The sequence below is a fragment of the Cavia porcellus genome, unplaced genomic scaffold (assembly GCF_034190915.1).
Source record: "Cavia porcellus strain 051 isolate PalLab524CR breed Dunkin Hartley unplaced genomic scaffold, mCavPor4.1 scaffold_7, whole genome shotgun sequence".
Classification (NCBI taxonomy): Eukaryota; Metazoa; Chordata; class Mammalia; order Rodentia; family Caviidae; genus Cavia; species Cavia porcellus.
In genome coordinates, this window is record NW_026947490.1 from 23,475,515 (window position 1) to 23,488,227 (window position 12,713).

At 55.2% G+C, this 12,713-nt stretch overlaps 1 protein-coding gene across 2 annotated transcripts; it reads left to right on the forward strand.

Moving 5' to 3' along the window:
• Positions 1-99: 99 nt before the first annotated feature.
• Positions 100-12,488, forward strand: Vasp (vasodilator stimulated phosphoprotein). Of its 2 annotated transcripts, none has more exons than XM_005001324.4 (13): positions 100-448; positions 6,403-6,574; positions 6,663-6,828; positions 7,932-8,016; positions 8,638-8,693; positions 8,804-9,045; positions 9,160-9,260; positions 9,834-9,882; positions 10,032-10,065; positions 10,496-10,541; positions 10,693-10,783; positions 11,476-11,533; positions 11,637-12,488. In XM_005001324.4, the coding sequence occupies exons 1-13, from the start codon at positions 444-446 to the stop codon at positions 11,672-11,674; spliced, it is 1,143 nt and encodes a 380-aa protein (XP_005001381.1). In that variant the 5' UTR covers positions 100-443; the 3' UTR covers positions 11,675-12,488. The 2 variants fall into 2 exon arrangements, with proteins under 2 accessions (XP_005001381.1, XP_003464725.2); XM_003464677.5 differs by having other exon boundaries at positions 103-448; positions 10,029-10,065.
• Positions 12,489-12,713: the final 225 nt, after the last annotated feature.

The window sequence follows — 12,713 nt, forward strand, 5'->3', positions numbered from 1 at the left end:
GAAAGGGAAATTGCGGAAGTCCAGGGTTCCGCGTTGCCCTTTTAAGCGCGCTCCACCAGCCCCCACCCCAGGCCTGCGGCGTCTGCGGCCGCTTTAAGGCGCGGGGCATTGTGGGTGCGGGGAGTGGAATTTTGGAGCCAGAAGTACAGTAGTAAGAGTAACACTGTAGCCGCCGCCGGCTAAGGGGGCGCGCCGCGGAGGGGACGCCGCACCCCCTTTCTGTCGCAGGGATCACCCCCAGCAGACTACCGGAGAGGAAAAAGCGCTCGAGGACCCGCTCCGGCCCAGACCACGTTTCCCCCAGGAAGCCGGACTCTATGGGGCGGGACCCTGGGGGAGACTGAGCAGACCCAGGCCAGCCGCGCACCCCTGAACCGCGAGCCAGGGGCGCCCCGGGAGCACCGCCCGGTGGGCTCGCTTGCCCGCCCGCCCGCCGCGCAGCCATGAGGTGAGCCCCGCGCCGCCCGCCGACCCGTGCGCGCCCCCTTTGTCCCCTCCCCCCTCGCTCCGTGCTGGAATTTGGGGAGCAGGTTTGAGGGTGGGCTCGGCTCTGGGCTTCACCCCCTCAGACGAACTCTTTAACGTTTGACCGCCTGCCCATGGCTGTCAGAGTTCAGGGCGGTGCCTGTGAGATTCTCTTGAGAGCTCTCGGATTTGGGGGCGCTCTGAGGACTCCCGAATTTTGAAGACTTTCTCAGAGGATGTCCAAGTTAGCAGATGCTCCCCGTGGGGATGCTGGGATTTGAGCAGGGCTCAGATTTCTCCACACCACAAGTCGAGGTCCTGGAAGGGATAGGGGGCAATTTGGGACACCCCGAGACTTGAAAAGAGACGCTGAGACACAGACCCTGATAGGTAGGGTTCCCTGTTTTTGTGGCCCTGGAAAGATCCCCCGAGAGGGACTGCGCTCCTTAACTTAAGGGGTACTTTTTGGTCTCCTGCATTTTGGGGTCACTGAGTCCCCAATACTGAGGTTATAGAGGCAGATCCGGGGTTTGGTTGGGACTTCTATTTCCTCTCGCTCCGTACCCACGATCTGCTCAACCCAGGCCATGGCTAGGACGAGCTAGCGTCTGGTGCCGAGGGCGGCTCCCCGGCCCGGGGCCAGAAGGGCGGCAGCTCTCCCCCACCTGACGGCGCGGAGAGGGAGGGGGCGCGGCAGCTGGGGGAGGGGGCCTTTGTCTTCCTGACTCACCTGTCGAGACAGCTGGTGTGGGGGGCGGGCCAGGAGCTCAGCGAGCCGGCTGCCTTCCCCACGGCACCCCCTCCCTCTAACCCCCCTCCCAGCCTTCCGGAGCCGAAGGATTGGAGGAGGGGGCACTGGAGAGCTTCAAGGTCATAGCTTTCTCCCCGGGACCCAGGCTCACTAGACAGTTCCTTCTATCTTCCCAGGAATTTAATCCTGGGGGTGAGGCGCCTAAAGGGACCCTGGATTTTTGTCTTAACTGGGCCTTCTGGGCTCACCTGGGGGCAAGGCCTGTGCTGGGTGGACTTCCACCCCCAGTCCTCTGATCCCCCATAATCGCTCCCTTGGGTCTAGAGCCTGACAATATTATCTCCCTTCCTCCACTCTCTCTGGGACTTCCTGCCCCCAAGCCCCCGGCCTGAGAAGGAGGCCCCTGGGGACCGCTGGGATTAACCCCCTGATGCTCACACCCTCCGCTTTCCCCCTACATTCCCTGCACTCCTGCCCTTTGACACCAGGGTGACATTCCTTTTTAGGAATCAGGGAGGTTCTGGTGTGAAAGGAATTGTTGGAAGATCTGGAGCGAGGGGACAAGCCAGGCACCCTCAAAACTAACTGCCTACCCCTTCCACGGGAGAATGACGTTCCAGTCCCCGATGCGGGGCCAGTTTGCTGGAGTCTGGTCCTCCTTCACCCTCTTCCTTGGGGACTCCTCTCTCCCACTGCCCCCAGCCCCGCCCCGCCCCCTGCCGTTTCCGGTCCCAAGCCCGGTGGAAGGCGGATGGCGGATGTCCGAGTTAGTGCTGCCTCACTCGCCCGAGACCGACCGTAAAAGGGCAGGAGCAGTGTCTGGGCCGGCCTCTTGCCCCCACCCCCAGCCAGTGCCCTGGCCCTGCACTGGGGCCCCCGCTTTTGGCCAGACCTAGCCTCCACCTCCTGGGGGTGGGGGGTGGCCTGTCCCAGCAGAGGGGGTTACTTCCACCTCCTGAAAGACTGTTTCTTGGCGGTGGTCCTGCAGAAGTTTACGGGCTGGGGACCCTTTCCCTAGGCTAGCTGGGTTTTAAAGTGATCCTGGACCTATTCCTAGCTGGAGAAACTGAGGCTCGAAAAGAAGAAAGCCTGGGGCAGATCCTCCTTTTAGAAGAGCAAAGAAGCTGGGATTGGCTGTTCTGGGCCGTTTTGGCTGGGACAGTCCTGGGGGCAGTTGAAGAAAGGATGTTAGATGGAAAATTACAAGATATAGTTCTTTTTCTCCCAGTTTGACAAATATTTGTTGGGTGTCCGCTGTGGCTGGGAGCTAGGCTTCTGGGAAGACAGGGAAGCAGGGCAGAGGTCAGAATCAGGGGGCAGAAAAGACTTGGGAAGAATTTAGGGCCTTTCCTTCTTACAACCATGGTAGAAATTTTTGTTTTTACCTTTTTTTCAAAAAAGTAAGACCATGTGGTCAGGTATTTGTCTGCTTTGTCCTGTAGACTGTGCTAGGTTTCTGAGCCTGTCAAATCCCCACCACAATTCTAAGGTCCATGCTGTTATGGTCCAGTGTCCATACTGTTAAGCTGGGGAAACTGAGGCACATAGAAGTTAAGCAAATTGCATATTAAAGTCAAACAGTTTGGCATTGGCCAAGCGTGAAGATGGGAATACCTCCAATTATTGAAGGAAAAGAAACTCAAGGTTTTTTTGTTTTTTGTAAGTACAAATAATGTAGAGGATTTAGTTCAGCAACATAAGCGCCTGCCTTGCAAGTGCGTGGTCGTGAGTTCGATCCCCAGTACTGATAAAAGAAAAAAAAAAAGTACAAGTATTGTGATTTTTATCAGAGATGGGGGGAACCTTAGAGTAATTTTGTAAAGCAAAATGAAACCCAAGATAGAACTTTCTTCCTTTCTTTTTTTGGCACTGGGAATCGAATTCACCACCTTGTACTTGCCAGGCAGTCCCTGTGCCACAGAGCTATATCCCTTGTCCTTGAGCTGTATATGAGGCCCACAACTTTTTATTCACTTGGATGAAACTGAGGAAGGAGGGACTACAGGGAAACCATACAAATCCCACAGACCCGGGACTCATTCCCTAGCCAGGTTGCTTCAAAGACATAGTTTAGGAAGGTGTGTGTGTGTGTGTGTGTCCTGAGTTTTATGGTATGAGGAGGCTACAGGGTAAGTCTTGAGGGTGTGCTCAGTGAAGGAAAGGAGGAGACAGTGGTGTGGAGGTTTATGTCATTTAAGTCACTGCTTGGTTAATCCCAGTGATGGGAAGTTCCCTTGCTCCTGTTTTGGCTCTCAGGTGTCACATGTGGAATAAATGCCAGTTTCCAGTCTTGGTTTCCAGGGCTGGAAGCTGAGGCCACCCAGCAAGGAGGTGACTTATGGGGGAGGGAGTCCCCGGTGGTCTGGGCTATTAGGTTGGTGGCAAGGCCTCTAGAGACCGAAGAAGCAATTGCACCTCCACATACTCTTCCTGGCTGTGGAGTTTTCCACATGTTCAGCTTTTGCCTAGTTCAGAGTTTATGTTTTGAATTTCATGATAAACATAATAAACAATTCATGATAAAACAGTTCATGATAAAGAAAAAGAATGAAACCTTTCGTAAAGAGGAAAGGATGTGAAATATCTCTGCTTCCTCTTGTCCCAGGCCCCCAGTCCTGTCTTTAGAGGCCACCACAGTCTCCTGAGAAACCTCTGAGTACATAGAGTACGCACATTTATTTATATCTTCCCCCACCTTTTTTTTTTTTTCAAACCTTTGAGCCACACTGCTTTGTTCAGCTTAGCTGTTCTCTCATCTTTAAATGAGGTTAAAAACTTGGGAGGACTTGGGCTCAAATGTGAGCCTCTCTGCTTAGTTGCTGTGTGACCTGTGGTGGGTAGCTCCACCTTTCTGTGCCTGTGTTTTAGCATCTGTCAAAAGCATAATCATCAGGGTCCATCTCAGGAGGTCAGAGAACCACACAGGGTGGAAAATGAAGCAGAGTCTGGGGCCCAAGCTAACCTATCAGTGTTAGTTGTCATCAAGCATTTGTGTGAGTTCTAGATGTGTTTATTAAACAGCCATTGAGCACCTATTAAGGGCTGGCACTGTTCTTGTTTCCGGGACACAGCCATGAACAAAGGGGACAAAGGGGCCTGACTTGTTGGGGACAGGGGACACAGATGATAGAGACTGTCAGGCAGAGATCAGAGATGAGAGGACCAGAGATTCTCGGATGAGGTGACATCCTAAGGCAGAGACCTAAGGAGGCGAGAATCCAGGGCTGAGGGAGAGAATTCACGTCTGTTCTGCAGGATCTGGGAACCTCTGAGCAGCGTTGAGACCCCGCCCACCTGGTGTTTTCTCGAGACCCTCGTGCTAGGAAGAGAGCGTTAAGATGTGGACAGAGGCGGGAGCAGCCCAGGGTCACTCAGCAGCCCCCAGCCAGCACAGGGCAGGGCCGCCTGGAAGGACAAAGTGCAGCGGGCCAGGCAGTGACAGCCCTGGGCTGCTGTCCAGAGCCTGGGTGTGGGCGGCAGGTGTGGGTGAGGCCCCGGCCCAGCCTGCCAGGGGCGCGGGTGGCAGAAACAGCCCCTGAGGCTGCCTGTCTGGAAATGGCGCCCTTGTGTGGGTAGGGCTCACCCTGTCTCTGGGGTGAGGACTGTGCCCTTGGGAGCCAGGTGGCCTGGATTCAGATCCTCCCTCCAGCAGCCACGTGACTGTGGACAGGTCTCTTGGCATCTCTGAGCCTCTCCAAGTCTTCACTTGCAAAAGCAGCTTTAGAAAGGGCCTCTCTTCAAGGGCTGTAGTGGGAACAGAGTGGCCCCAGGACAGGGCTAGGCTCCCTACCCGACTTGAGGGGCTGAGGAGAACCAGATGCCATGGCGGAGTAAAAGTAGGGGGTAGGCTCAGTCCTGGGGGTACCAGCACCCACAGCTGGGCCTTCCTAGGGGCTTTCCCTGCCCTGACTGTCACAGCCCACTGGGGACAGGGCCACTCAAGTGTAATTTCTCTCCCCGGAAACCTCTAACCCCAACTTCTTCTTTTCAGGAAAAGCTGGGAGGGGGTGGGGCAGGGCAGAGACCAGTGCTTCCGAACTTCCCCTGTCTGTGTGTGACCTTAGCCAAGTCACTTCCCCTCTGGGAGCCCAGTTTCCTCAATGGGGGAGGGGGACAGGACTCCCTGAGGAGGGGAGGAGTGCTGTGGGACTTAGGTGTTCCCACCTGGCTGTGGCTGTTCAGGCTGTGTGACTGGGTATTCAGGACGTGCCAGGCACAGTGCCAAGCCCTCTACATGCCCAGGTTCATTTACTCCGCCCATTTTCTTGGGAAGTGGGGACCACCGCTCCCCCAGTTTGCAGCCAAGGAAGATGAGTTCCCAGCATGAGGCTGCCTGGCCTGGTTACATGGTGGAAGTGGATGGGCAGGGATTTGAACCCAGGTCTGTGGTATCAGATCCCAACTCTGAGCTGACCCCAAAGTCTAAGGCAGCTGCTGCCTGACCCTCTGCACGGCAGGGTTCCTGGGGCGGGGGTCCCCTAGACTGAGCTCCTAGCCTGGAGTCTGCACTCTCGGCCTCCCACAGAGGGTTGTAAGGGACCAGGTTGCTTAGTAGCATGACGCTGTCTGTCTGTCTGGGGCCATTCAGGCCACGCTGGGTCATCACCAGCCCCATCTAATGGTGCCCTGGGAACTAATGGAACTGATGGATGGGGTGGCAATCAGGGCGCACTTAGGGGACAGCGGGGGTCTGTGATAGGTCCTGCCTTTGCAGCAGACGTCACCCTGAAACTCAGCTTCCATCTGGGAGCGGGGTCTGGGATGCTGGGGTGGCTGTCGGGACTCTGGTCCCTGGTGCCATTCAGGGCTCAGCTTCTGCCCCAAAGCCCTTACCTACTGCTCTCACACCTGCTGGTCCCCCACTTGTCTCGCTCCATCTGCCTGTGTCTCCGTCTTTATCTCCTGTGTGCCCCTCTCCGCCTGCCCAGCTTGCCCTCATCTGTGTCTGTCCCATGTCAAGTCTGTTGCCCCCTTTTCCTCCCTCACCTGTCTCCTGTCTGCCCTGCCCCATCACTTTGCCATCTGTCTCACACCCCAGCTGGGTCTCTCCTTTCCTCCTTGCTGTCTGCCTGGAGAAGCTCTCTGCTCCTGCTCATCCCTCTCACCTCCGTCTCTGTCTCTCTCCCACTCTCCCTCCCGGTCCAGATGGGGAATGTGAAACTTCTCCCTTATCTCCCTCCCTGCAGCGAGGTGGTCATCTGTTCCAGCCGGGCCACTGTGATGCTTTATGATGACAGCAACAAGCGATGGCTTCCGGCCGGCACGGGTCCCCAGGCCTTCAGCCGCGTCCAGATCTACCATAACCCCACCAACAACTCCTTCCGGGTCGTGGGCCGAAAAATGCACCCTGACCAGCAGGTGTGGCTCCTTCTGTCCCCTCACTCTCTGCAGGCTACGCCTCCACCCTGTGCCTACAGCCCTCACCCACCTTTCCCCTTCCTGCCAGGTGGTCATCAACTGTGCCATCATCCGGGGGGTCAAGTATAACCAGGCCACCCCCAACTTCCATCAGTGGCGTGATGCCCGCCAGGTCTGGGGCCTCAACTTCAGCACCAAGGAAGACGCAGCCCAGTTCGCTGCCGGCATGGCCAGTGCCCTAGAGGCCTTGGAAGGTCAGACACAGCCAGAGTGTGGGTGGGCAGGCAGGACCCCACAGCAGTGCCTGTAATCTCAGTACTTTGGGAGGCTGAAGCAGGAAGATGGCAAAGTTGAGCCCGTCTTGTGTAACTTAGCAACTTAATGAAGCCCTGTTTTAAATTTAAAGAAGGGGGCTGCTGGGCGAGGTGGCACGTCTGTAATCCTAGCACCTGGCAGGTAGCAGGCAGGAGGATAACCGTGCATCCTGAGGCCACCCTCACCTACAAGAGTCCAACCCTAGCCTGAACTGCATAGTGAGATCACGTCTCAAAAAAACAAAAATAGAGGGCTGTGGATATAGATGTAGGTTCACTTCTTAGTATGTCCATCACCACCAAAAAAAAAAAAAAAAGCACTAAGTCATTCCTGTTGTGGAAAATTCTGATGAGACTTTGGTGGCTTCTGTGTCCTCATGCATAATTAACACAATCCCTGGGGGGCAGTACGCCCTCCCTGTGACCCTCAGGTTGAGGTGTAGATAGGGCTGGCTCCAGAAGGTTGCCTGTCCCTTTCCTCTCATGACCATCATGCTGGTCTGAGACACAGTCTCATGTGTGTGGTTCAGGCTGGCCTTGAACTCACTATGTAGCCCAGGTTGGCTTTGTACTCTTGGTGATCTTTCTGCCTCAGCCTCCCAAGTGCTGAGATTGTAGGTATGCACTGCACACCTCAGAGTGAATTTCTAGCAGGCCTCTGGTGATGGAAAGGCCGTGCGTGGTCCGTAGGTAGGGCTCCGTGGGGTCTGGAACTGCTGCCAAACAAAAATCCCCCTACCATGCAAGTGTTGGGGGAAGGACCCTGCTCAACTGGCAGCCACAGAAACCTTGAGTAAGCCAGAGGCCTTGGGCGGGAGAGGAAGAGGCCCTCAGCTTTTCTGGGTCCTCAGGCAGGGTCCACATGGCCTGCCTGCAGGATCAGCCCGAGTCCCGGCTTCTTCCTGCCAAACCCAGCCTGCACAGCTGGGACCGTGCCTGCCCTGTGGCAGCGTAGGAAACCAGGATTCCGGTGGCCTGAGGGAAAAGCACCCGGGGCTGGCTGGTGTTGACTCATTGGCCTCTCCCCTCCCCTCCCTTCCCAGGAGGGGCCCCTCCTGGGCCTCCCGCACTGCCTGGCTGGTCAGCCCAGAACGGACCCTCCCCAGAAGAGCTGGAGCAGCAGAAAAGGTAGGGCTGATCCCTGGGTGGGGGACCCGAGTCCTGCCAGAGTCCAGGATCTCACAAACCCAACTTGGCTCCTAGCATTCACAGTCCCTCCAGCATCCTGTTTTGGGGTTTTGTTTTGTTTTTCTTTAATTTTTTAAATCAACTTTATTGGTACAATTTAGATGTATATGATGATCATATTCATACCTGTGCATGATATATCTTGTTTCCTGTCTTTTTCCCCAGACCCTTCCCTCTCTTCAACCTCTCTTCCTCTCCTTATCTTACAAAAGCTTTGTTTCCATTTTATGAGCTCCCAGTTTGTAGAATGTTTCAGCTCCCAGCTCTCAGAAGCTGCTAGAAGCAAACAGCCCCTCTACCTCCCAAGGTTCATCAAACTACACACACCCAGCTTGTAGACTCGTCGGGCCCTCAGTGCTGGTCTCTCAGATTCCCAGGCACCAGCACCTGGCTGAAGGCTATTCATTAGAGGTTCCTGACAGCTGAATGACAGGAGTGCTTCTGTCCCGGTCACTCACTGGCCCTGCCTGCCTTGTCCCCTGTACCTCCTCACCTGGGCACCCAGGAAGGAAGGAAGGCCGGCTCGCAGGGGCCTGACTGAGGCCGCTGTTCCTCCCACAGGCAGCAGCCCAGCCAGCCAGAGCACATGGAACGTGAGCGCCGGGTCTCCAATGCAGGTGACTCTCCAGTGACCCCTCAATGGGGGACCTCCTGCAGGAAGGGGTGGGCTGCTGGGCAGTGAAGAATAGGGTTTCTTTCTCAGCACCTCCTGTTCTGCTTCTTTCAGGAGGCCCTCCTGCTCCCCCAGCTGGGGGCCCACCCCCGCCTCCAGGACCTCCTCCTCCTCCAGGTCCCCCCCCACCTCCAGGGCTGCCCCCGTCAGGGGTCTCAGCTGCAGGACATGGTGCAGGGGGAGGCCCACCCCCTGCACCCCCTCTCCCTGCAGCACAGGGTCCCAGTGGTGGGGGTGCTGGGGCTCCTGGCCTGGCTGCAGCAATCGCTGGAGCCAAACTCAGGAAAGTCAGCAAGGTAAGAAGGCTGGGAGTGGCAGGTGACAATGGGAGTCACCTAGAGATGTCACAGGAGGGCTAGAAGGTCAGGAGACCCACCCTTCAAGCCTTCTCTCCTTTTCAATTTCTCCAGCAAGAGGAGACCTCAGGGGGTCCCTTGGTCCCCAAAGCTGAGAGCAGTCGAAGCACAGGTGGGGGGCTCATGGAGGAGATGAACGCCATGCTAGCCCGGAGGTGAGCCTGAGCCCCTGCCCCTGCAACTTGGAGCCTGCAGTTTTGTTAGCTGGCATTGGGGGAGGCCCCTGGTTCCTGTTTTGCTTGTTTCTTGGGGTGAAAGTCGTCTGCGCTCCCCCCCAGGCTGCTCCAGAGATGGCTGGTACCCTGTTCAGTGTTAGAGCACCCTGAATTCTAAAATCTCAGTATCCGTGTTGTGTCAGCATCTTGAAACTCTGATTCTGGAATCCCCCAAATGCTACCACAGAGCCCCTCCCACTTAGAAGTTTATGATTCCCAGCTGTGAGAAGAGTGGACTGCCCACCCTCATTCTTTAACTTCTGAAACTACACTTCTCTCAGCCTTTGTGAACTGCAGAACTCTGCACCCTGGTGTGCATATTTCTTTTCTTTTCTTTCTTTTTTTTTCTTCTGGTACCGGGGATTGAACTCAGGACCGCCTGCTTGCAAGGCAGGTGCTTATGCCGCTGAGCTAAATCCCCAGTCCTATGGTGTCCATATTTCTAGACCAGTGAGAGGGGAACCTTTGAGGGCAGAGGGGGGACAGCCACATGTCCTTGCTTTTCCCCTGCAGAAGGAAAGCCACGCAAGTCGGGGAGAAACCCAAGGATGAATCTGCCAATGTAAGTTAGGGCTGCCCCTGCCCTGTGCACCTTAGGCTGTACCCTGAGGGAAGGGGTATTGGGGAGCAAGTCAGGCTGGTTTTGATCCTGAGGCGGAAGTGAGCAAAGGTGTGGCTCTGGCCTGTGACAGTTTTATTTCCCACCAGCAGGAGGAGCCAGAGGCCAGAGTCCCAGCCCAAAGTGGTAAGAACTCAGTCTCACTACAGAAACTACAAATCCCAGGATGCCGTGCTTGCCCTTAACAGAGCACCATCATGGACAGTCTGTGAAGATAATACTGGGGGTTGAAGTCTCCTGAAATGGGTTGGGTCCGGTGTGGTTTGGTTTGGTTTGGTTTGATGTGATTCGGTGTGGTTTAGCTCAGTTTGGTTTTTGAGACCGAATCTGGCTATGTAGTTCAGGCTAGCTTTGAACTCACGCTGTAGCCCAAACTGGCCTTGAACTCTGGGGGATCTTCCTGCCTCAGCCTCCCTCATGCTGGGAATCCAGACGTGTACTGTCACACCCAGCTCTGAAATGATTCTTTGAACAGAGGCTTTTGAGGCTGGTGAGAAAGGTTTAATTTGGGGCGACTTTTGTCTTTCATCTTTCCAATTTGTCTCCTGTTCCCCAGAACCTGTGCGGAGACCCTGGGAGAAGAACAGCACAACTTTGCCAAGGTGGGCCATCAGTGTTGGGGCTCCACCCCCAAAATACTTGACCTTGCCCAATTTACTGGGAGGAACAGAATGTGGTCTCTAGAATGGGAAGCAGGTGAAGGAAATCCTCCTCCTAACCTCATTTGTGTCCCAAACCCACCGTCCCCTCCAGGATGAAGTCGATGTCTTCTGTGGCTGCTTCCGAGGCTCACTCCTCCGCCCCCAGCACTGCCAGTGAGTCAGACCTGGACAGTGTGAAGCAGGTAGCTTGCTGGGAAGGTAGGGGGGAGGCTGGGAGCTGGAAAGGGCCATGAGGAGAGAGGATAGCGAGTCTCTGCCACGGGTGTGCTCTGTGGCTCTAGAGAAGGCCTCGGAAGCCTAGCTTTCCATTCGGAGAAATGGCAGGGTCAGGGCACATCCGGTAGGGGTGACACACACCATACCCCCCGTGGTAGATGTGAGGCACTGTCAGCACTCGGATTCCTGCTGGGTACCCAGGATCTTCCTCAGTCTGATGGCTCCAGCCATCTATCACCCGCTGGAGTTGGCAGGACACCGGGATGTATTTGCCTAGCTTGGTACTGGATGTTCTCCAGTACTTTTCTCCTGGCTGCAAGGATCTAGAATTCGCCTATAGAATGAATTCTCCTGTCATTCTGTGACCTTGGCAGCCACCTCACTCAGGGTGTGGGGCAGGGTGGGTCTTGGACCTGCTTCCTGTGGCTCTTCAGTCACAAAGCGGGGCCAGCCATGGTGGCACATGCCTGTAATCCCAGCACGCAGGAGGCTGAGGCAAATAATAAAATCAAGAGCCTGGGGATGTGGCCCAGTGATATAACCCTTGCCTAGCACGGGAGTTGCCCTGGGTTCCCTCTACATCTAGTTGGTGATGAAATAAGAAAGGGGAAGCTTGTTTAGCAAGTCCAGGCCTCCTCTTGACTGGTTATTATTTCAGGAGCTTCTGGAAGAGGTGAGGAAGGAACTGCAGAAAGTCAAAGAGGAGATCATTGAAGGTAAAGTGGTTTGGTTCTGTTGGAGCTTCCTTATCCAGGAAGCATCCTGTCCTTGGGAAGGGGAAGAAACCAGCCCTGACCTCTGCCTCTTGTTTCCTTCCAGCCTTTATCCAGGAGCTGAGGAAGCGGGGTTCCCCCTGACCACAGGGACACGAAGGACCCCCTTCTCCTTTCTGCACACCTTGCGCCGCCTGTCACCCTGCTTCCCTGCCTCAACTTGATATGGAATTGGCTGAAGACAATACAGGAATGCATCCTCCTCTTCCCCATCCTGCTTGGAAAACTCCAAGGGGGATGTGGCTTCCCTGGCACCATACCCACACCCTTACTGGCTGCTGATTGGCTGGGGAGGCCCCCACCCTTTGCTCCCTTTGGTCCTTCCGGTCTACCATCCCCTTGGGGCTGGTCCCTCTGCTGGGGATGTACCAATTAACCCCACAGTAAGGGGAAGGAAGGAGGGAATTGGAATCTCACATTCCCGTGTTCTAGATTCACTTTAACACTTATGCCTTCGATTTTTTTTTTTTTGTTTGTTTTTTTAAGAAGAAAATATATATATATATTTGGGTTTTTGGGGGGAAGGAAATTTTTTTTTTCTCTTTGGTTTTGATAAAGGGGTGTGGGAATTTTTAAATGCAATAGCCCCAGGCTTGCCCCATTTGGGGCAGCTATTTAAGCTGGGGTGTCCCATCGTGTGGGGTGCTCCCCTCCCCCACGAGGGACCTCCTTCCCTCTGTTCCCGTCCCTTTTTCTATGAGGAATTAAGATGCTGTAACTTTTGAAACCTCAGTTTTTTTCATTTTTTTATTTGGGTAGGTTTTGAGGTCCAGACCATTTTTATCCCCTGGGGAGAGTTATTCAGGGAGAAGGGAGAGGAGGGAAACTTTCTTCTCCCCCTCACCTTTAGCTTCTTGAAAATGGGCCCTCGCCTAATAAATCTCCTGTTTTATAAGTCTGCGAAGATCTCTGGAGTGACTTGGGCTGGCCCATGGGGACGCGGTATGGTTCTGGGAAGCCTTGGTCCCCTGCCCCAGGAGTCTGCCTTCGCTGCGCACCCCATGCCTCTCAGCTTCCCCCACCCCGACCTTCTCTACCCTTCTCTCTCGGATCCCTTCCCATCCACTCCCGCACTGCTTTATCACCTGAAGCCAGGGCCAACGTCACCTCGACTGTGTGGCCT

Bases quoted from the DNA above. Each gene is read 5' to 3' on its own strand.
- Vasp (XM_003464677.5), top strand. The intron at 6,829-7,931 runs GTCAGACACAGC...CTCCCTTCCCAG, and splicing joins TGCCCTAGAGGCCTTGGAAG to GAGGGGCCCCTCCTGGGCCT. The intron at 10,066-10,495 runs GTAAGAACTCAG...CCTGTTCCCCAG, and splicing joins CAGAGTCCCAGCCCAAAGTG to AACCTGTGCGGAGACCCTGG.